Source organism: Notamacropus eugenii, chromosome 4 (genome assembly GCF_028372415.1).
Source record: "Notamacropus eugenii isolate mMacEug1 chromosome 4, mMacEug1.pri_v2, whole genome shotgun sequence".
Taxonomy (NCBI): domain Eukaryota; kingdom Metazoa; phylum Chordata; class Mammalia; order Diprotodontia; family Macropodidae; genus Notamacropus; species Notamacropus eugenii.
The window spans coordinates 317,033,460-317,057,487 of record NC_092875.1 but is presented as its reverse complement, the minus strand read 5'-3'; the positions used below and the strand labels follow the sequence as shown (position 1 = coordinate 317,057,487).

General features: G+C 35.2%; 1 protein-coding gene across 3 annotated transcripts in view; it reads right to left on the bottom strand.

The window, feature by feature from the left end:
* Positions 1-24,028, bottom strand: part of RALYL (RALY RNA binding protein like) — an 800,002-nt gene that overhangs the window by 38,676 nt on the left and 737,298 nt on the right. For all 3 annotated transcript variants that reach the window (XM_072604984.1, XM_072604985.1, XM_072604986.1), the window contains one exon: positions 9,674-9,852. In XM_072604984.1, coding sequence (XP_072461085.1) covers positions 9,674-9,852 — 179 coding nt within the window. The remainder of the gene's footprint in view (positions 1-9,673; positions 9,853-24,028) is intronic.

The window sequence follows — 24,028 nt, the reverse complement described above, 5'->3', positions numbered from 1 at the left end:
AGTAGTGTAAAGTGGCCCTCTGTGGCCTCCTCAGTTTCTTAAATATACCTTTACTGATTATATGCCTGGCTAGGTGAACTACTTCTAGAGTAAAGAGTGTGGTTTTCCCCTCCCCCCTTTCTCTTTATAAAATATACTCCCCAAATCATAGCAAGTTGAGTCTAAAAATATTAGTTAGAACAATTTGTGGTGGACAATAACTTCTAAGGAAAAATACAGGGAACATGTCTCCAGTAATATTTAACCATTAATGGTTCACCATGGAGTAGAGGTGAACCTTGGTTCCTGAAGGCTTGAATAGTGGAAGATAAGCTGTTGTAGGTCCAACCAAACTAGAAAGGTTTTGAGTATAGGGTAAGTAGCCAGAACTGGAAGTTGAGAACCAGTTAACTAACTAATCAATCAAAAAGCATTTATTAAGTGCCTGCTATGCACCAAGCCTTGGAATACAAATACAAAAATGCCCTCAGCAAGGTTTTATGTTCTAAAGAGGAAAACAACATATACTCATAAGTATACTTCAAATAAGAATATACAGAATATGGACCAAAAAACCAAGGTAATTTTGGTGGGGGAGGCATTAGCAGCTGGGGGAATTGGAAAGTTTTATGTAGAATAGAGATTCTTAACCTGAGTCTATACACTTTAAGCTGGCTCATGGATAGATTCCAGGGTATCTATGAACTTGGAATGGGCAAAAAAAAAAAATCACATCTTTATCTTTACTAGCCGCTAAACTAATTAACTTCTATTATGAATATGAGCAAAAAAACCACACTATACTGGACATTACCAGACTATCAAAGGTATTCATGATACAAAAATCCAAAACAAAACCCTTAAGTCCTTTGACACTGGAGAAGGAGGCTTTGGAGTTGAGCTATGGAAGAAATTAGAGATCCTAAAGTGTGCTGGAAAAGGAACAGCATTTCAATCATAAGGACAGCCTGGGAAAATGTACCCAGACTGGAGATGAAATGTCCTGTGTAGGGAACACCAAGCCAGGTAGTTTGCCTGGACCACACAGAGTGCACAAAAAAGAGGAATCTTTAATGAGAAATTGGAAAAGTTGTCTGAAGCCAGGTTGTGAAGGGAATTAAATGCCAAATCAAGGAGTTTATAGTTGATCCTGGAGAGAATTGTGAACCACTGGATTGTGGTTCACACGAAAGAGACCTATACTATTTAGGGATGTCATTTTGTCACCTATGTGAGGTATGGACTGGGAAAAGGAGACATAAGGCAGAAAACTTATTAGGGGAGGGGAAAGGAGGAGGGAAGAAAATGTGTGCTAAGCACTTTACAAATATTATCTTATTTGATATAATTAGGAAGCTATTCCAATACTTCAGGAATAAAAGATGATAAACTAAATGGGAAAAGACACTCTCATGAAGGCATCTGCTAACCACAGAGGAGTACACTGTGAAATCATGGGTCTTTTGAAATAAGTTGTAAATGGGAATTCACAATTTGGTTGATAGGCAATTAGAGGACCATCAAACATTTACAATCTTTGTCTTTGAATATGTTGAATTACATTTTTTCTATGCAAACAATAGGCCTTTTTATTGTCTTTAATATCTTCTGTAAGTCTTAACTCATTCAGGGCTTTGACCTTTCACAGCTATCTTACAGATCTGTTATATTCAATTGCATTCATCTTTTGCTTGTGTGACTCTTTCCATTTGGTGCATAATCTATTAAGCTGTTAAACTTGCGAGCGTAGACACATTGGTGTCTTTACATGGCTCCTCATTTTCTTCAGTGTCCGTACAATTCAAAGTATTATCATGAGGAGTTCATTGTTTAGAGCATGCTATTTTTCTTCAACCAACTATCCAATTTAGAACTACTGGTTGAGTACTGTAGTAACAACCAATGTTGTATTCTAAAGTCAAATTTTGCTTTACATTTTTTTTATTTTAGAAAATAGCTAAATTAATTTGGAAACTATAACTATACAAAGGACTATTCACATATAATATATGAAAATAGAGACAAATTCTTATTTACTGAGAAATTCAGTGTATTCATAGTATTCATTATGATGGAAAGTCATTCTAAGATTCTCCAAGTTTAATTCAAGAAATGTTTGAAAATCGGGGTGTTGTATGTGAATTTGTCCAGTTGCTTCTTTCATTTCCACCTGCCACATTAAAGACAACATGGTGTAATGGGAGGAATGCTATATTAAAGGCAGAGGCTTTTGGTTCAGTGATTTACCAGGAGTAACTTGTCATTAAACCTTTCTAGCCCTCAGCCAATGTCTCTCTGCCTTTCAGATGCTAAAAAATGTGGGAACTGTGCTAGCTAATCTCTAAAAATCCATTCCTTCTTAAAAATCTATGATCTTATAACTTCTTTCCATTTATGAAACTATTTCCTGAGGTTATACTGAGTCAGACATGTACCCTAGGTGTTAGAAATGTAGATTCAAAAATTAGAAGAAAAGATAGCTATGCTACTTAGCCAGGGATTCTAAATAGGGTGGTCGATTGAAGAACTATAGAATACTCTAAACAATGAACTTCTGATGATAACATTTTGAATCACAACTAGGGGAACCATATAAAGATACAAATGTGGCTACACGTGGAGGTCTAAGAATTTAATAGACTACGCATCAGCAATGGAAATAAGAGGCACATAACCAAAGATGAATGTCACCGAATGTCACAGGCCTATAACAATGGCAGCACAAGGCTAAGATCCTGCATGAGTTGCAGCTTGCAGCAGAAGCTAAAGAAAATAGAAAGGTCTCTTTAAAAAAAATTGCTACAGGTTCTTCAGAGTAAGGAGGACATGTAAGTGATAGGCCAGTGTCTCATGAAGTGGGAGTAATCTGTAAATGTTTGTAATTTAAAAACAAAATACATCAATAAAACTTCGAAAGAAAAGTATGGCTACCATTAGTAAGATTAAGTAGCAGCAAATTCAAAAGGGATTTTTAAGTTCCTAGAGAGGAAATCAATAAATGATTATAAACCACTATGGTTAAAGCAAATGCATTTTAAAACACTTAATATGGTGTCCTAAAGTGAAGTTCTGCTATTTTTTAAAAATACAGGAACCTAATTAATTTATAAGAATTACACTAAGCTTTGCACCAGCATGCTAAAGTCTATTTTAGATAGTTCATGAAACTGATATTCCTACATCAATTATGCAAATTCTACAAAAATCTACTCTTCTTTCCATATTATAGTATCACATAGGAGTACTGAAGATATTTAATTATATTTTATTCCACATTTGCAAATTTAAAATAGTGGCACACTTAAGTAACTGCAATTTAGTCAACAAATATTTTTTAAAACACTTATGTGCTAGGCACTGTGCTGATTACTGGAAATAATGAAGGCGAAAACAGTCCCTGCCTTCAAAGTGCCCATTCTAATGGTTGGGGGAAACAATATATAAATAGCTAGGTACATACAAGATACATACAGAATAGATGGAATGAAACCTGCAAAAGGAAGGTAACATTAGCAGCTTGGAGGACTCAGAATGACCTTTCCTGAAGAAAATGGGATTTCAGTTATTCTTGGAAGAAGCCAGAGAAACTAAGGGGTAGAAATGAGGAAAAGCAAGTAGGCACATGTAGATGGATTCAGGGAGCTTGAAGAGCAGTGAGCTATAAGAACTCTACAAAGGTACAAAGGGTCCAGGTTATGAAGGGCTTTGAATGCAAAACAGATAAGTTCATATTTGATCCTAAAGATTACAGGAATTGCTAGCACTCATGGGGGGCTAGAGATGAGAGGAAAGAGAGAGGGGGGAAAGGAAGAGAGACAGAGACAGAGAAAGACACACACACACAGAGTATTTATCTTCGTACCCTTCAACAGAAGTCCAAGGGAAAAATGTGAAGAGTCCTAATGAATCAAAGTCCTTTAAAAAGAAAACTTTCATTTCTACTGGGCTTCTCTGTTGCTTTCACCTTTTCTGTCAAGAAAATAGTTTTTAGACTTAGAAGGGTAAACAGACTGACTAAGAGGAAATTGTAGCCAACGGAACAAACACATCACTACTCTAAATGAATTCAGATCTCTTGATCTGGAGTTATTATACCTCTAGGTAAAAAGGAACTTTGTCGATGTTATCACTAACCTCCTCCTGATGTCTTAAAAATAGGGAAAATAGGAGAGATATTACAAGGCTAGAGAAAGCCAATATCCTAATTTCCATGAGGGAAAAAAGGCACACTCATTCTAGAAACTCTAGACCAATGAATATGGCATCACTCCTGGGCAACATTCCAACTAATAATAGCATTTATTAGATACTTTAAAGTTTCCAAAGTGCTTTACAAATATTATCTCATTTTACTGTCATAACAATCCAGTGAGGTAGATGCTTTTATCTACTCACACTACTTAGTGACAACCAGAAGACATCATAGATTCTTGCCAGTGACAGTTACTAAAACTGAGTTCCATGTCCCAGGCTCAGCTGAGGTCCCATGTCCACCCCCAGGTTCAGCTGAGCTCTCAAATTCACTTAGCTCCCAATTCTGTATTTCGTGTCAAGAGTTCCAGTCTAAAGCTCCTGTCTTTCCACCTGATGCTATCCTATGAAAATTGTTGCTTATACTTCTTTGCAGGTGTCTGGTGTAAATGTAGGACAACTAATCACATTCAAAATGTACATTTTCTAGAGTTCCTGCATCAGACTGATCTTTTGCCTAAGGATTTCCAGAATCTATGGGAATGAATGGCTCACAGCTGCTTGATTATGTATTTGCTTATCGATTCTTTGCCAAGAGGGAAAAAATAGTAACATACCATATGTTTGTTTATCTCTGTGATGAGCCAGTTCCACTGTGGCAAGGTCAAATGTCTAAGTCTCATTGATATAGCAAATTTTGGACGGAGGCAGAGTTTGGGGAGTTGGTGGGGAGCTCAGAGCTAATTTATCATTAGGCAAAACTATAAACCTATAGAGCTTTGATTGATGAGTAAGAAACATTATTCAAGGAGGGGTAGAGCTGGAATCATCATCCTTTCAGTCACATAGACTTGAAACCTGAGTCATCCTTGTATCTTTCCTTCCTCTCATTTCCCCATAGCCAATTACTTGTCAGGTGTTATTGATTCGATCTTCACAGTAACTGCTACCTCCTCTTCACTCACGCTGCTCCTACTCTAATTCAGACCCTTTCACTTCTCCCCTTGACTATTGTAATTTTTTAACTGGTTTCTCTCCTTCCAATTTCTCTCCTTTGAAACCTGTCCTTCCCACAGCTGCCAAGTTAATCTTCTAATGCACATGACATATTCCTCAACAATCTTTAGGGCTTCCTTACTGCCATTAGACTAAAATACAAATCAACATTTAAAATCACTGTCTGATCACTTTCCAGACTTATGTGATACTATTTCCCTTCACATAGTCTATTTCAACCCAAATTGTACTTAGAACTGGTCTCAGATTTTGTTTTGTATTTTCCTGTTTTTCGGCATTCACTCATGCTTTACCCTAGCACCTAAAATACATTAATTCAAACTATTTCCCTGATTCTCCAGCTGAAAGTAAGCTGCTCCTCCTTATATTTTCTTATAGCATGTTGTCACATTTTGTCTTATATCATAATTGTGCATATATTAAATCCAGTACATTAGATTAAAAACTCCTTGAGGCAAAGACTGTCATTTTTCAACCTTTTATCACAAGTGCCTAACGTAGTGTCTTGCACAGAGTAGAAAATTAATAAATGTTTGTTTAATGGAAATGGATGGTATATGGATCTCTTTAATAACACTGTGCATTTATGACAAAGAACAGTTTGCAAGTATCATAAACTGCAATATTATCCTTTCTAAAATATAAGAATGTAGGTATCACAGGTATGATTTCCTTATTTCATAGGTAAGGAAATAAAGGCTCAAAGACTTCCTTGATAGCTAATGTTTTGAAACTGGCATTGAGAATCAGGTTTTTTGACTCCAGGTGTGTTCTTGTTCCCATTACATCATGCTTTCAATTTGCTTCACCTGCAAGTCCGAGTTGGTGGTTTAGAGTTCCTTCAATATGTAGAGATATATGACAGTTCTGTAAGCCTTGCTGGGATAGCCTCATTATTACTCAGTAGATAGTACCCAGGCCAAGATATTACTCATTCTAACTTGACAGCCTATTCCACATTCCTTCATGATTAGTCTTATTTTGATTGTGTCTAGTCAGCAAGAAAAGGAATAATTCATCACAAGCACAATTCATAAAAGTTAGAATTCTCTTGGCATCCTTAAGACAGTGATCTTCCCCCTCCCGCACCCCACTGTATATGGCTTACATTGAAAAGTAAGAATGAAATAACCTAATTCATTTCAAATGCAATGGTACTTGTCCCAACCTGGATGCTTATGTAAACCTCTGTTTTTTCATTCTTTCTAGTGGTTTGGTTGACTTTGGGGGATTCAGGCACCAAATAGAGTTGGCAATTGAATTTCTTTTTTTCCCTTTTCTAGTTTATGTGAAGTTATGCAGTTCAAATGTGGATTTGCAAACATTTGCTATATTTTACACAATCTAGAAAATTTTTGGGAATTTATAGGGTTTGAAGTCTAATGGAGAATTCCCCCTTTTTTGTGGTATTTCTATGAATATCATTCTGCCAATTTGGAATGCTTCTTCCCCCTTGCTCTATACCTATCTGTATCCTACTCATCATTGAAGGCTTGAATTGTGCCATCTCTTCCATGGAGCATTAAATCCTTTAGCATTTATTTTTGGTTTTATACTGCTCTAAAATTTGTATTTATCTTTTGGTGTCTACTATTGTTAGTTCTCTTTTCTTATGTCTGTACTTTACTTTCCAATTTAGATGGATAACTCCTTGAAGTCAGAGACTCTGCCGTGTGTACACATTTACATTTTCACTGCGCTTCTCTTGGTTGGTGCTCGGTGAATGACCTAATTGATATATAATAAGCAAGTGTGTGGTGCTGGTTTAAGAGATCATCCTGTGTTTGTTTGTTGTGTGTCTCTATATAAAGCTAATTCTTCCTCCTCTGCCTCCTCCTTTTTCTTCTTCTCTTCTCCTTTTTCTACTTCTTTTTCCCCTCCTCCTCCTTTTCCACCATTTCCTCCTCTTCTTTCTCTTTGTTCTTCTTTTTCTTCTGCCATCATCATGATCATATTATCAGCATCTTCTGAATATGTCAAATCTAACTTAAACTGAGATTTAAGAACAATGTATTTAATAGATGTCATCTCAAAAAAAAAACTGTCTTCAAGTTTTGTGGAACAAAAAGTATCTAATGTTGTCTGATCTGCTACTAGAATTGTCTTGAAGATGCCTTCAGAAGATGAGCTTACATTGTTATACTTTTAATGAATTTTAAAAATCAGGTATTTTATCTATCTGTGCAATAGTCTATCAAATATAGTAGAATAGTGGTTTGCCCTGGGAATATTTCAGTTTGCACTCCAATAAAATGAAAATAAGGTTATTGTTAGTAATAATAACAAAACCCACATTTGTATAACATTTGGAGGTTTATAAAGTTTTTTCCACCTCACAACAACCTTCAAAAACAGTATATATTATTGATATACAGTGTGGTTTAGTGGAAAGAACATTGAATTTGGAATCAAAAGATCTGGCATCTATTCCTGGTTCTACCACTTACTGTCTGTGTGACCTTGGGCAAGTTATTTCCATCTTGGGGCTTTAGTTCACTCATCTATAAAATGAGGAGTTTGGACCAGATTACTTCTAAGGTTCTTTCAAGTTCTAGACCTATGACACTAAAATCCTATATAAAAATTCTTAGCTAACTGCTGAAAGTTGTTGGTAGAAGTACAGACAATTATAGATTCAGAATTAATTAGAAGGGACATTTTCTAGTTCAGTATCTTCATTTTATGTATGAAGAAACTGGTAATCCATTCACTGAGGTAAACTGAATTAAAAAAATACATGATCTCTAATACCCTTCTTTCAGTAAAAATTCTATGTTGGCTGATCAGGATTGCGCTTGGAGCAAGTTTGTTTTGACTCATAAGAATTGATGGTTAAATTTTCAGTGTGAGTATTTACACCTCACAAACAGGCAAATGTTACAAATCAGGGCTTCATTTATTGTTTTGTTGGTTGTCTAGACTAAAGAAAGTGATGGAGAAAATGGTAATAATATAGGTTAAACTTAAAAGTGTGTCATGTGTACTTTTTCCCTCTGGACAGCCAGTTATTAAAACATTTGCCAGAACATTTGCCAAGGTTTTTAACCCAGCTGTTTTCTAGATGTGAAATGGACTTTAAAAGTTGGATAGTGAGTTAGTGTCCCTCTGGAGATACAAATGCAGGTATTCTGATTCAATCAATACTTTCCAGGAATAAACCTAAATAAAAGTGAGGCACCTAGTAACTGAACATTGACTACCAAAACAAATAACAATAATAAGATAATAGCTCATTTTATATAGCACTTTAAGATTAGCAAAGCACTTCACATGTTATCTCATGTTTCAAACAGACCTATGAAATACATGCTATTATTATTCCCATTTTACACATGAGAGAATTGAGGTAAAGAGAAGGTAAATGATTTGACTGGAATCCTATCTGAGGCAGGATTTAAATTCAGGTCTTCCTGACACTTGCAACACTAGAACATACCCCTTCTTTACACCCCCTTCCTTTTTATTAGTTGGGGCCTTGAAAAATGTTATATATGATTCCATGATGAATAAAGTCAGATAAATAGCATCATCCACAGGTGTTTCTGGGTTCCAAGCTGTTAGCATGGCCATGGAATGAAGGAGCAGAAAGGTGGCGACGTAAACAGTGAAGATAACTGAAGAGGAAACATATGGTGAAACATTAAAATGAAAGAAATTATTTAGCATGAAGGAGGAAAAGGGTTGTAGGATCTTAGCCTTAAGTAAGAAAACAAGCCTATGAGACGCAGCTGCAGACAGCACCATGGCAGTCATTACAGACACAGACCAAAATTAATCATCTTTATCCACATTGTGTGAAAGATCATCCTGGACACATAGGAGTTTTCAGCATCACTCAGTGGAAATGATCGCTCCAGTCAGTAGCATTATCAAGGACATGGGTAGGCAAGATTTCTTTTAGTAAAATATGGTAAGTTATTTCAGGGATGGTTTATTAATTTGTAACTCATTTCAAATCTTACTGACTAATGAATAACTCCACACACAGCAGAGCAATAGTAGGAGCAGACATGTGCATGTGTCATTTGGGATTTGAGTCCTCCTTTTCCTTTCTCCTCCAGATAAAGCTCCTGTTCTTCATTAATTAAATATTTATCACCCACCATGTGCAAAAGCTCTATCCTAGCTAGGTGGTGAAGTGGGTAGAGTCCTGGTGCTGGAATCAAGATTTATATTCAAATGCAACCATTTTGCTAGCTCTGTGAATCTGAATGAATCACTTAATCTTTGCCTGCCTCAGCTTCCTCAATTGTAAAATGGGGATAATAGCACCACCTCCTAGGTTTAGTATGAGGATAGAATGAAATAATATTTGCAAAGAATTCTGCAAACCTTAAAGTGGTATATGAATGCTCACTATTATTAAAATACATGTGAATAAGAGACAAGATTAAACTCCATTAACCCAGGTTTTAAAATAAAAAGGACTTAGAAATTCCCATGTTATTTACATGAAAACTTTAGATACTAAATATTTAATTCATACCAGCTCATGACTTCCATCCTCATCGAAGTCCTCCTCTATCCCATCAGTCATCTCTTCTCCATCTCCATCTGCATCTGGTCCTCCTTCAGTAGGTTCTTCTGTAGAGTTATCTGCATTCTCTGACACACATTCCTCTGGGTTCAACTCGATGTTTTCTTCTATTTGCTTCTTCTGAGCTTCTAAGGGAAAAGAGCAAATGGCTACCTTTCATAGTTAATGGTCTGTTCTGCTGAACCAAAAATATTTGAAGTAACATTCCATTCAAGATGTCACTGTATTGATAAAAATGTGAATTTGACAACTTTATTTTTGTTTGTTTATTTTTGCCTGTGATTTTGTCTTTGAGTGGACTTGAATACATCGATTATGTATGACCTCACTTAAATAATGGAATTAGTGACCTGTGAGAGAGAGAGAAACATTTCCATAAAGCAAATCATTCTGGTTGACATACATATATAACTTACAACATATTTTAAAATATAATCTTTAAATTGAATAGGCACCTTTGAAACAAAATGACAGCAAAATAATGAGCAAAGATGATGTACAAAAAATTAGTAGTAAGCCCAATGAAAAGGGGGGAAGCATATAAGCAGACCAAACCTAAATATGAGAAGCACATAAAAACATGTTGCTGTAATTAACGAATGCAGTGGTATAAATATTAATCTTGTTTATCATTGAGTTATTTTTCAGTTGTGTCTGACTCTCTGTGATCTCATTTTGGGTTTTCTTGGCAAAGATACTGGAGTGGTTTATCATTTCCTTCTCCAGTTTATTTTAGAGATGAGGAAACTGAGGCATGTAGTAGTGAAGTGACTTGCCCAGTGTCACTCAGCTAATAATAAATCTAAGGCCAGCTTTGAATTCACTGAGATGAATCTTCCTGTCTCCAGGTCCAGTGCTTTATCCACTGTGCCACCTGACTGCATTGTTAGCTATATATATTGTTAATAATAACAATACCTTCTATTTATATAGTTCTTGCAGAGTTCTTTCAAGAACATTGCAATAGCCATAAAAAAATATTATTGTCGCCATTTAGCAGATGAATTAGCTAAGATGAAGACAAATTAAATGATTTGTCTAAAGTTAAAGGGTTTTTATTTATGGGCAAATGAACCACAACTATTAAAGGTAAAGTCTAAGTATGTGAAACATAATTTTAAATAATATAGATTAAATTCTGTCATTACATATTTACTTATATTTTCCATTTTCCATTTCTAATCTCATACATCTTCCCAGGAAGGTCTTAATCATCACTAGACATATGAGAACATGAATATTTTATCTGTCATATTTTTTCTTTATAATATTTCTTTAATATACCTGAGATCATATCAGTTTCAACTCAGTAAGGATGATATTTTTTGTTTACTTTTTGCATTATCAGTAATATTTAATATTAGTTTAATTTTGATTGTGGGATTTTAAGGGCTTATTACATTGTTGATATATTAGACATTTCTTGGGGTCTTCCTTTTCCTAATGTAAGATGGCAGGTCAATGTAAAGCAGTTCATTAATACACAGCCTTTCAGAACCACATCTAATGTTCAACACACATACCTAAATGGCTGACAATACCTATGTTGGAATAAGACTGGAGTACTCTCTTTAAAGTGAATCAGAATTCATTACGTATGTGCCCTGTTTTATATTTATTAATTTTGTTGATTTTTAAATGAGCATTTTTAAGACTTAAGGAGGTAGTGGTAGAATTATGGGCTACTAAATTTCTAAGTTTCTATGATCTTATTGATGTTATTTTTTCCCATTCTTTTTCTTTCATCACATGACTCTTGTCATGTCCTCCCTAAATCCATCACAAGGGTGCCACTCAACTTGTAGAGAGCCTTTTTCTAGAAATCTTAATTTTATGTGGGCACAAAGGGAATAAATAGGGTATGCATTGGTTTAGTTCCTAGTCATATATCTCTTTTGAAATATTTTTTTATATAAATTTTTTTGTGTGTGTGTACAATTACGCATTAGTAAACTGTTATAACCTGTTTAGTTTCACCATGGTATATATCCAGTGTAATTTTGACTCATCAAAACTTATGATATTCCATGGTATGTAGTAAATTCTGAAGTTAAAAATGCAGTCTTTTAAACAAAGCCTTTCTTGATCACCCATTGCCAGTTGTTTTTTATCATGCATATAATACAAATTTGTTCATATTTATATATTTTTTTCAAGCAAAATATAAGCTTCTTGAGGTCAGGGCCAGATTTCATTTTTTTGTTTTTGCATGCTCAAGGCCTAGTACTATGCTAGACACATACTAGACAACAGATGTTCAGTATTGCTAGATATGAGAGGGACTACTAGATTATATTACATAAAGCAGTGAGCCAGGCAGACCCACCCTTTAGGAATCACCAGCAGCTGAATGGAAAATAGATTGAGGAGAGACTTGAGGAAGGGAAATCAATTAGGAGACAAGAGCAATAGTCCAGTTCAGAGGTGTGGAAGGACTGAACTGGGGTGACAGCTTTGTAAGTGGACAGAGAGGGATGTGTGTGAGAGATGTGGAGGCAGTCAAGAAGATATAGTAACTAATTGCATATGGGGGTGATTGAGAATGAAGAGATTAAGATGTTGAGGTCGTGAACTTGGGTTTCTTAAAGGATGGTGGTACCACTGACAGAAATAGCCTAGTTTGGTAGAGGAGTTTGATTTTAGGGAAGAGATATTGAATTCTGTTTTAGATACGGTGAGTGTGAGATACATACAAGACAAAATAATTCATTATAGAAATTTTAGTAGATCTTTCCTTTTTTGGATCTATTTGTTGTTTCTTTTCCAGTTTTATCCTTAAATGTTTCAATTCTCTTTTTGAAGAAAGTATCCATAATATCTATGAGTGAGATTTCTGTACAGTTTACAAACCTTTCTTGACCCTGCATTATAGTCTAATATTTTGTGCTGCCATTCAATCTATGTTCACCTTTACTTTGAAGTCATTTTTAAAGTATAATATTAATTTAATTTGAAGAGTCATTGAATTTTTCATAGAATTTCTCTACTTCTGTAACTCTAATTGATGCTGATGCATAAGCTTCAATTATCACCATGTTGGTCTATGTGCTTATGTTCAGAATGAGATTACTAAGTAGCTGCTAATATATATTAAAGATTCATCATGCATTTTCAAATTTAAATTCCACAGACAGCATAGGTTAAATTATAAAAGATATATTAAATTGAGGAAACAATCCATTGTAAATTATATTTAATAAGGGGAAACGGTATGTATATCTTTACATAGTTTCACTGAATTAAACATATAATTTTTTTGGGGGGGGGAGGGCTATACTTATCACCTAATATAGCCCAAAACAAATTCTAAAGGGGAAATGAATAGTTGCATGAATTGATATAGTGGTTGTAACTTTTCTTTGTGTACATTGTGGAATTTTATGCTATAATGAAAATTGAAGCAAGCACAGTTATATACATAGGCATTGATTACAGTTGGAGAACTGCTTTGATTTTTAAAAAATTGTTGGTCACCTCTATGAATTAAAGAGAAAGAGATATGATTGAATTCATGGATTCAGTGAAATATGAAAGTGAGTATGCATGGTTATAGGTATCTGAAAACCCACTAAATCAGTGATTCTACTATTCTTTTCAAATATTTCTGATATGTCACACAGACACAGGTTAGGTTCTTCTGGTATCTGAATGGTTCATTTTTTGTTTTTCCTTATAAACCTCCAATTCAACTGAGCTATTCAAACTATTCTGAATGAATAAATCTTGGTAGGGAATAAGGATTTGTATTTTAATTTCATATACACATTGCTTTAAAGGAATGCCAAACTTATGTAGTATTTAAAAATAATTTTGGCAATTAAGGAACTAAAAAAGAATGAATATAGTAATTGTGATGTAAAACATATGCAGTTAATCTATAGACACAAATGGAGTTTTTGATTGAAGAGGGAGATAAGATGAGAGCTACAGAAATGATATATCAAATGGCTTAGAAAAAAATCCTCCATTGTTTTGGCAGATCTTCTCTTGTGGATTTGTGGGAGGATACAAAAAGGAATCTCAAAGACTGAAAAAGCATTGATGGGTTATGACTTGTATTTGCATGGTGAGAATCCATAGAGAAGAGACAGAGCATGGCATAGTGAAAACAAGTGTTGAACTTGGAGTCTGGAAGACCTGGGTTTAAAAGTCTCACTTCTTATATTTACAAGCCATGTGACTTTGGGCACGTCACTCAACATTTTCAGTCTCAGTTCCTTATCTGTTAAATGGGGATAACAATTATAATATCTACTTCCCAGGCTTACTGTAAAGTTCAAATGCTAAAAGGATAAGATTATATAAAGCACTGTGTAAATTTGAAAACACTATTCAGGGTATTCAAAAAATCTCAATGTGGTTTTATGCTCTAGTAGATTAAAACTGCACTGAGACTTGTGAGATGACCTGCAAAATTGTACCATTATACAATATTATGTGATATTGTATGTCCTGTGTTATTATGAGATTATGATCTATTGAAGTAATGTAGTACTGATAAATATGCAAAGTATAAGGAAGGGCTGTGTTGAGTTAAAAGGGAACTGGTGATTGAAAGTGAAGTGGTCAGAAACAATGAATTTTGGGCCACAAAAGTAAGTAGAATAAATATGTGTTCTCTCGCCAAAACAATCTAAGAGAATTCCAAGTGCTGCATCGTCTCTGCAGGATTTCACCAGCACTGATTTGCATTAGAGCCCAGGCAGGAAATCCTCTAGTCACCAAGAGATGACAAGGTCCATCAAAGAAATAATACATGAAAGCACATCTTATTTATTAACATTGTGATGGATAGCTTCATAACCACTTTTGCTTAAGAGTTACACTGGCATGACAAGGAAAAATGACTATGCAGGATGACAACTTTCAATTAAATAAATGTGCTTTCCATAGAGATATCTGACTGCATTTACTTTGACTACAAACTAGTAAAACTTTTTTTAGTAGTGTATCTTTTCCATTTACAATTTAAAAATATATTTTGATGTGGTTTGCTTCTTCAAAGTTCTAGATGATAGTGTTTGTCTTCCTTATTTAATAAAATGTGACAAAAATATTTGTTAGGGACATATGTTAAATGACATCTTTAGATAAGACACGATTCCTCCCTCCTCATGGACACTATAGCTTAGTAAAGGATAAGCAAAGATAACTATTATTATTCATTATGATACTTGAAGGTTACATAACATGCACATTGCAAAGGTACAAAATTTGTGCTAGATAAGATCTTGTGGGGAATATTAACAACATGGAGAATCAGTGAAGGTCCTATTGAAGAGTAGCAATTGAACTGAGTTTTGCAGAATGAGTAGGACACATTTGGAAGAGGAGTGAAGATATTCCAGATATTAGGGATTAAAGATATAGGAGCGTTAAAGTGTAGGAAAGGTATAGGGATAGTATAACTGTGTTAGAAAAAGAGTTTGGGTTGTGTGTGGTAGACAACTTTAGGAAGCTAGAGAAGACTTTTGAACAGAAAAGCCAATGCTTAGGGGAGATTTTTCTGGCAGTAGTGTATAGAGGATTAATTAGAGATGGGAGAGGATAAAAATGAAAAATTATTAAAAGAATGAATAAATGAATGAGAAAACATTTGTTAAGCATTTACTATGTTCCTAATACTGTGCTAAGTGACAAAGATATAAAAAGAAAAAAAGAATAAAAGAATAGAGCAGTCCCTGCTTTCAATAAGATTATAATCCAATTTTGAGAGACAATAGATAAAAAGGTCAGCAGTATGGATGATGAAAAGGCCTAGATGTCCAAAGTGCCTATCCCAGACCAAATGAGAGTGCGTGGAACAAAGTAGAGAGAGGTAAGGCTGGGAGAGACATTGGGATACAGTGGAAGATGGTAAAGGGTTAGTTCTTGATCCCCAGGGCCTAGTTCCATGCTTGACACACAGTAGACAGTTCATGCTTCACAGGAAGGATCTGAGTTTGTGACTATCAGTTCATTCCAGAGGTGTAAACAGCAAAATCACTCTTTCTGCCCTCCTGTCCCATGAGTGCTGAGTTTGAGGAGAAGCTGAATGGCTGCTATTGCAATGTCTAGGTGATTGGCAATGAGAGACTTTATTAGGGTACAATAAGTGTGATACCAACAGCTGAAAGTTACAGAAGATAAAAAGTAATGGGGATTAGTCTGAGAGAGCTACCAAAGATGACCCATTCCATTTGTTAAGTATGGCTGGAATTGCAGAATTATGTATTACATTTAGTAGATGGACCAGGAACCATAAAGGAAATTCTACTTCCAGAATGATTAGGAGTGCCTCAATAGACTATTTATTTTGAAGAGACGTAGTAGAGAGGCAAGGTTGGGAGATCTATCCAGCCAGTTGTGCAAGTAACTGAAAATATAGTGACTTAGATTATATAGACCTCTAGGGAATGGTTGGTTTTAGCAGGTACATTTTTTTTCAGGTGGCTCTAATACAAGTTATATTTGCTTTAATTGAGTTGTAAAAACAAACAAACAAACCCTCTTTGTTCTTCAAAGCTTGTGATATGTGTGTGTATGTCTGTGTGTGTGTGTGTGTATGTGTGTGTAACAGAGAGAGAGAGAGAGAGAGAGAGAGAGAGAGAGAGAGAGAGAGAGAGAGAGAGAGAGATTGGGTGAGGGTGAAGTGAGAAATTTTCCTTTCTCCCAATGCATCTGGGCCCTTTGTGCCATGTGAGAGCCTCTGACAGAAGGGTTACTGAGATGGGAAGTGACCAGGAGATACAAAAGGACATATGAAGAGGATGGTTCCCTCTGAACAATGAGGAACTTTTGATTTTCTCAGAATTTGAGTCAATTTGTCCATCAATAAGAACCAACTAAGCACTTACTCTACATTCTTCCAGGCATGGGTCATGGGAAGACAACAATGAAACAGTGTTTGTCCATGTAGACCTCCTGCCACATCAAGTTTGAACCCCAATGAGCCAAAGCCTGAATTAATCAGATTGCTTTACTTTGCTCCTTTGTGGCAAGATGCCTGCAACCAGAGTGGTGGGTTTTATCTTATCTTAGTATCCCAGAGGCATATTGCTATATAGAGAAGAACAGATATCCTGGGATCATAATTTCCAGCTGTTACTATTTTGTCAATTGTCTTGTCAATTTGTATTTACAACTTATTCAACTAAGAAACTTCCTTTCTCATGGTATGACTAAAAACATATAGAGACCATAAATCTGAGGGACACAGACATCCTGGGACTGTCTTAAAACAAATAAAGACTTTGTCATTTTTTTATCAGATAGTCAGAACTTAGGCTCTGGTTCCTTGTGCGTACAGGTTAAGTTAGTTTTGGCTAGCTTTAAGGGAATAAACAGCATGGATTTACATATCATCTAGCCTGTTTGCCTCTTTAACCAAACTTTCAGGTCAACAGTTAGGGTACCAGTGACTGCAGATGAACTGATGGGATGATAGAACAGCCCATCTAGCCAATCTAATAACTTAGGGACTTCAGGATTCATTTTTCCTGGAGTCTTATCCTAGACAGAATTAGGCAAACTTCTCAATTCCCAGCTTCCAAAGGACTCCCACTAGTTTGGTTGAAGTATGAAATTCCATTTAGGCTAGCTCTGGGGTAGGGACTAAATCGGGTTAAATCACTTTGGATTAATTAGGTCCCCTTTGAAGATCAATCTAGGAAAATAGACTATGGGTTAATCAGAAACTAAAATTAGAAATCTGGCTAACAAGATAAAAATTTAGCTAACAAGCAAACCATTACCAGTCTGATGACCACAAGTATTGCTAGCACTAGTGTCAGTTAACTAAAGATAGCCCCAAATTATGTAAGCCACAATATGGCTCTTTTGGACTAGTCAAAGTTACTTTATTTTAAAACCAAATTTAGTTTAAAGGCCAACCAAACATCTAACCTGTTTGCCTCTTTAACCAAACTTTCAGGTCAACAACCTTAAGGAGCATACATCCTACACAGGGAGAGAAAATATCTACAAGAACACACAAGATGATATGAGAGAAGTATGAGGCATTTTTGAGGGGAGAGGAATTAGCAGACAGTGGGGTGAGGAGTCAGAGAACTTTCTGTCCGTTCTCTTTCTGGGTGGATGTGCTTTTGTCATTTTCTGATGGATATTTCTTCCTTCTTTTGATTTGCTAGGGATTTACTTTTTGTTTCTTTTTTATTTAATATTTTATTTTTTCCCAAATACATGTAAAAATTTTAATATTCTTTTCCCTTTCAAATTTTAAGTTTCAAATTCTCTCTGTCCCTATCCTCCCACCCCTCATTGGGAAGGCAAGCAGTTTGACATAGGTTATACATGTGTAGTCATGTAAAACATATTTCCATATAAGTCATTCTGTGAAAGAAAACATAGACAAAAACCCCAAGAAAAATAAAGTAAAGAAAAAGTATCTGATGGATACTTGTAATGTGGGTGGTGAAATATAGATTAATATGATACACTTCTGTATCTTTTTAAAGGTGCTTTTGCCTCTGGACTATTACATTGAGTGTTACAGCTAAGATCACTTAGTTAACTATCTATTCACTAATATACACATGGATATATTCTTTCTTATATTATGGGAGGGGGAAATGAATATTCTTATCATTGGAGGCATTGTGGTCAGGGAAAAGTCCTTGAAGAACTCGACGAAAACCAATTGAAGAAATATATAATAGGAGTAGATCCCTATTCTCATTGAATTATAGTGTCCACAATGACCAGGCCAGGGAAAGAAAGATTTCTCTGCTTAAAGAACAGACATTTGTTCTAAAAAACCAAGAAGGAAAGAATTTAGTGTTATATTTCAAGAGTCATATTCAGGTATTTTGCATCTTCACAGATGAGTACAACTTTAAAAGCCTTACTAGGTACAGAGACAATGAAATTGTTTACTGGGATTTATGTCTAAGACATTTTCTGTAAAAAAAAAATGAGTGTGTCTGCTGTTAGCATTAATTTCACTCAGAAAAATGGTTGAGAACACAATTTAGCCTTTGATATGCTGGCTTAAATACTAGTTAATTGTTGCTGAATTGTACTTAACAGATGGTTGAAAAAATGTTCATAGAAAAATGGTAGCAATATTAAATAGAGCCAAACCAATAACTTTGTAATTATCTAAATGTTAACTTAAATAAGCCTATTTTTCTCTTTTTCTAAAGTTTCTTCTAAAACACCTGAACACAGCTGAAATCTAAGTAATTGCTCCTAACAAATGCAATTATAAAGAGCTATGCAGGAAACTCAGGAGCATAGAAGGCATCACTTCCAACTTTATCAACTGAATACTTTGCAATTAAAATTATCCAATAAATATGCATTTTTATTAAGTTTCTATTACATGTTAGGCACAGTGCTAGGAACTATGGATATGATACAAAAAGGAAGTAATCCTGCTTTCAGGAAGCTTACACTTTGCTGGAGGAAACAAAATTCACTTAGATAAAGAAACCACACACACAAAATAAATACACAGTGATTTGGGGGTCAAAGAAACTAAAAATTGGAGGAATGTAGACAAAGCACTTAACGAAGGTTGCATTTGAGTAAAGCCTTAAAAGGAGATAGGGGATCTGAGAAGTAAAAGTTACTGGAACAGGAGTGTGAAGGCCTTTAAAATGTCAAAGAGGAGAGTTTTGTTTTAACCTCAAAACAAAAAGAAGTCACAGAAGCTTCCTGAGCAGAAGAGTGATATGATGAAATTTGTGCTTTCAGAATATTAATCCTCCATTCAGCTATGTGGAGGATAAAATGTGGACGGGAGAGATTTGATGCAGGAAGACAAAACAAGAGGCTTTGTAATTGTCCAGAGAAGAGGTGATAAAGACTTGAACTAAACCAAGTCTTCTTGTGTGGGAAGAGAGAAAATTAGGAACCTGTCTAGTATATTCATTAACCTAAGATTTTCAATAATATATACCATATGTATATATGCGTATTTTATATATCCACATACACACATAGTTATAGTTAGAGAATACTATAAAATTGTATGTAAGACGTATTGTGAATTTGGAGTGAGAGAAGAATTGAACTTGAAGTTGGGAAGACCTGGCTTCTAATCCTGTCTTTGGAATGTATTAGCTGTGTGACTCCTGGTAAATCACTCACTCTTCAAATACATCCAAGACCTAGGGTCATAGCTTCAAAGTTGGAAGGGACCTCAGAAGTCATTTTCTTCAAATCCTTCATTCTGCAGAGGAGAAAATGGATCCTAAGAGGTTATAGGATTTGTCTAATATCACACGGGAAGTTGTACAAAAGCAGGATCTGAACCTAAGTTCTGTGATAACAGATCTATCCCTCAGTATTCCCATACTAAGAAGTCCCTATAATTAAGAAATCATGTTTTATATGTAGTAATATATAATTATGTATGCATATATGTACCTTTCTATATAAAACTATTTCTATATAAAACTATTGATATCTATATATGTATATATAAAATAAAGCTAAATTACTAATAGTATGTTTCTTTCTTAAACTACATCCTTCAAAATCTGTTAAATCTAGGTTCTTTCCCTTGATTTTCTTCTCTTGGAATTACCAACTTATCATACATACTTGACTCCTAAGCATGGTACATCCGTTTTGATGATAGAGCACAGCTTCATCTTACAATTCAGGATGTTGCCCACTTCTCTCTCCAATGTTTAAAACAAAGAAAGGGTAAAAGATCTTATATGTAGAGATGAAAAGGTCTTCAGAAGTCCTCAAGTCCAAACTCCTTATTTTACAGATGAAGAAACTAAGGCCCAGGGAGATTAAATAGTTGAAAAAATAGAAGTTAAAACTCAGGGGTAAGATTTGGACTTAATTCCTTTCACTCCAAAGTCCATGCTTTCTGCTATGTGAACTGAATGTCCTGGGCCTTCTTTCCTGTCCATTGAAGGACTGAAGGGTGTCTTGTGGGCTTTTAGAGGTTACTGAGATGGAACAACAGTGGTGAAGAAAAGGTAAAACAGAAATGTTTAAGGAAGATGAGTTCAATAAAGGCAAAGAAAAAGAGGATTAACGGCATTGATAGATAATCTGATCATTTTTTTTTATGTTCCCTGTTTTGGACCTGTCACATCAGTCAGTTTCATGGTACATTTTATATGAAAAGACACTGGTATGTTCTAACAGATAGACTCTTGTTAGATGGCCATCTGTGCCTCTTGCTTGAAAGAGGGACGGAGAATAAATAGCACAAATAATATCCTGTATCCATTCAATATCCCCAAATCTCAAAAACAAATAAAATTGACTATGTAGAAATGATGCTTTAACTCATATTATGAGGACATATTCTCTGTTTATTTGGCAGTACTATGGTTCTAATGATGAAAATCACATTTTGGTTCAGCCACACAGTCAGTAAGCATTGACTGCAACCATAATAAAAGATCTGATTGATACATCAAAGCCAACTTTGAAGGTTTCTAGTGTCATGAGAAGGATTGTCTATATCTCTATCACAGTCTATATTTTTAAGTAATGATTGAATGAATAATAATACACTCATATAGCAACGAAAGGTTTACAAATCACTTTCCTCGAGAAAGTGTCCATAAGGGCTAGTATTTCTATTCTCATTTTACGTATAAGGAAGCCGAGGCTCAGAAAAGTCAAGTAATGGCCCATGTCTACACAATTAGTAGATGCTGGAACTTAAGGATGAAACCAGGTCTTCTTCCTTTTCACTATGCTACATCGCTTCTTTTTCCCCCTCATATGTATCAAATGAAAGAAAGCTAGAGGCAATTTTAGACTTAAGATTTAAAAAGATAGGGTAGGATCAACTAATAGACTAAACTTAAAAATATAAAATCTTGCTTTTATGTTGAAAAAATCAATTGCCTAATTGCAAGATGGAGGAGATCTGCCTTAGTTGTAGTATGTGTGAAAAGGAACTGATGTGGCTAATGATTGCAAGCTCAATAGGAGCCACCAAATAAGGCTGATAAACAAACATACAAGTGAGAATAAAGGCATTTAAGGTTACATTAATAGAGGCGGCATGTCCAGACTGTGGGAGAAAACATATAGAGCACTGAAACAGGACAGAGATGAAGGAAGCTATCACCTGCTAATCAGACAATCCCTAAATGAGGCATCGCACTTTAAAGGAGATAGTCACAAACCAGATAACATGTAGGAGAGTGTAAGCAGGCCAGCCACGAGTCTAGAACTAGCTCAGTTAAATGATGCAGCAAAGGAAGGAGTGAAAGTATGAATTAAACAATGTCTTTGTGTTCTTTGGATTTGAATAATTTTCCTTAACCTAATGTCCATGAATTTGAACAAGAAACAGATCTAGCTTTATTTTCACTAAAACCTCTAACCAAAATTTAGCATTCCTGTCAATGATGATAGTAAGTAACCTATCACATTTAGATCAGGGATCACAGGCTGCCATAGGAGACCATGATGCACAAAAAGAAGTCTTCAGACCCTGATCTAAACTATTCCTGTCTCATAGAATAATAGAAATATGTCATGTACCCTGAGGAATAGTTATACAGAATCATAAAATTTTTAAGAGGAAGGTATCTTAGGGATCACATAGTCTAGACAACTCATTTTTCAGATGATGAAAATGAGAACCATGTAGATTAAACCATTTACCCAAGGTCATGAAATTGATGGGTAATAGAACCAAGACTAGAACATAGTCTCCAATACAGTGGTCTTTTCATTAAATCCATATCAAGGACATGTACACCACGTGACAGTGTGAGGTATAAAAAGCGTGATCTCTGCTAAAACAGAACTTGTCATGTAAATAGTGAAGAAAGAATACAGAAAAACAGAATCATAGATTTAGGACTGGAAGGGGCTTTAGAACTCATCAGGTCCAACTACCTCATTCTGAGGCCCAGAGATATTAAGAGAGTTGCCCAAAGTCACAGAGTGTCTGAGGTGGGATTCAAATAATGATGTACAAAGGTAATCAACTGTTAGAATGAACTGGTCTGTGATGGAGGCAAAATGATTTATTTACATCTGAATATAGGTGTTTCTGGTGCCTAACAATGTTTCTAAACAAACCTAGCAAAGAAAAAAATTACATTCTGACAGCTCAGAAAATTCTGAGAAACTGCTCATTTCCCCACTGTGATTCCTGAATAGCTACTCCTTGTAACTCAGTCCATACTGGGGACTGGTGGGTCACCCTCTGGAAAAGGTTAAGCAAAATAGTTTTATAATCAAATGTTTTCCTGGAAAAAAGGCTGTGGTTAAAATTTGTAGGTTTAAATAGCTTCCCTATGAGATGTAGACTTCATGCAAAATAATAGTACACTGAGCATGAAATGTATAAAACAAGCAATTAAGAAGCATTACATGAAAGTGATCTCCACAGGTAGATGCTAACCAGCCAAGTAATTAAAGATACTACCTTAGTTGCTTATCAATAAATTGGAGAGTAAGAGTTGCTTCAGATAACTTATTATTCTGATAAACTTCTTTAATTACAATTAACTCTGTATACACAGCTCTCATTTCTTTCACTTTAGAAAACTTGGAAAATTACAGCTTTCAACTTCAGCTTCCAACTGAAGGACATCCATATAAATGTCCTTCGGCAGAAAATACTAAGAGAAACAAATAGTAAATTAATTAATTCAATTTCTCTTCTCATGTGTTAATGTGAGGGGCATGTAATAGTCCCAAGGGAACAAATAGGTTTTAGTCTTTAAAGAAATCTTCTGACTGGGTATGGCTATAGGCAGGTGAAGCAACAGGGTGCCACCCTTTCATCAGAAGAAAATACAGGCTTTTGAATTACAGTATAACATTTATAGATGATCATTCAGGAAGATATGTGAAGGTGTTATTCAGCATAGCAGGCTAGAAGATGTAACACAACCCCATAAGGATCAAATCTTTCTCTTTGAGGTGATTTATATTTAAATGAGTTCACCATAATCCTTTAAACTGAAGTGCAAATTGGTTATCAAAGTCCATTGCTGGAAGGGTTGTTCTGCATGATAATGAATTTCACAATGTTTCCAAAAATGGAAACAATGATTTCAACAGTATAACAAGATGATATTTCAGTTAGAGAAAAGACTTGAAGATGATGTCATAACATACAGGGTATATAAAAATTATATACTTGTAGACCTCCTTATGAGCAATTTGTGGATAAACTTTTTTTTGAAGGGTGGGGGAGTAAGGAGGAAAAAGGAAGGAAGGATCTAGCCTTGTATTTTCAATGGGGTAGGGAAATAAAATTCCTCTATCTATTCAGATGTGTAGCTGTTTCATACAACATGTATGTGTAAGAGGCAGAATTTTTACTCAGGTCTTTCTTGCTACCAGGCTAGCCTCTCC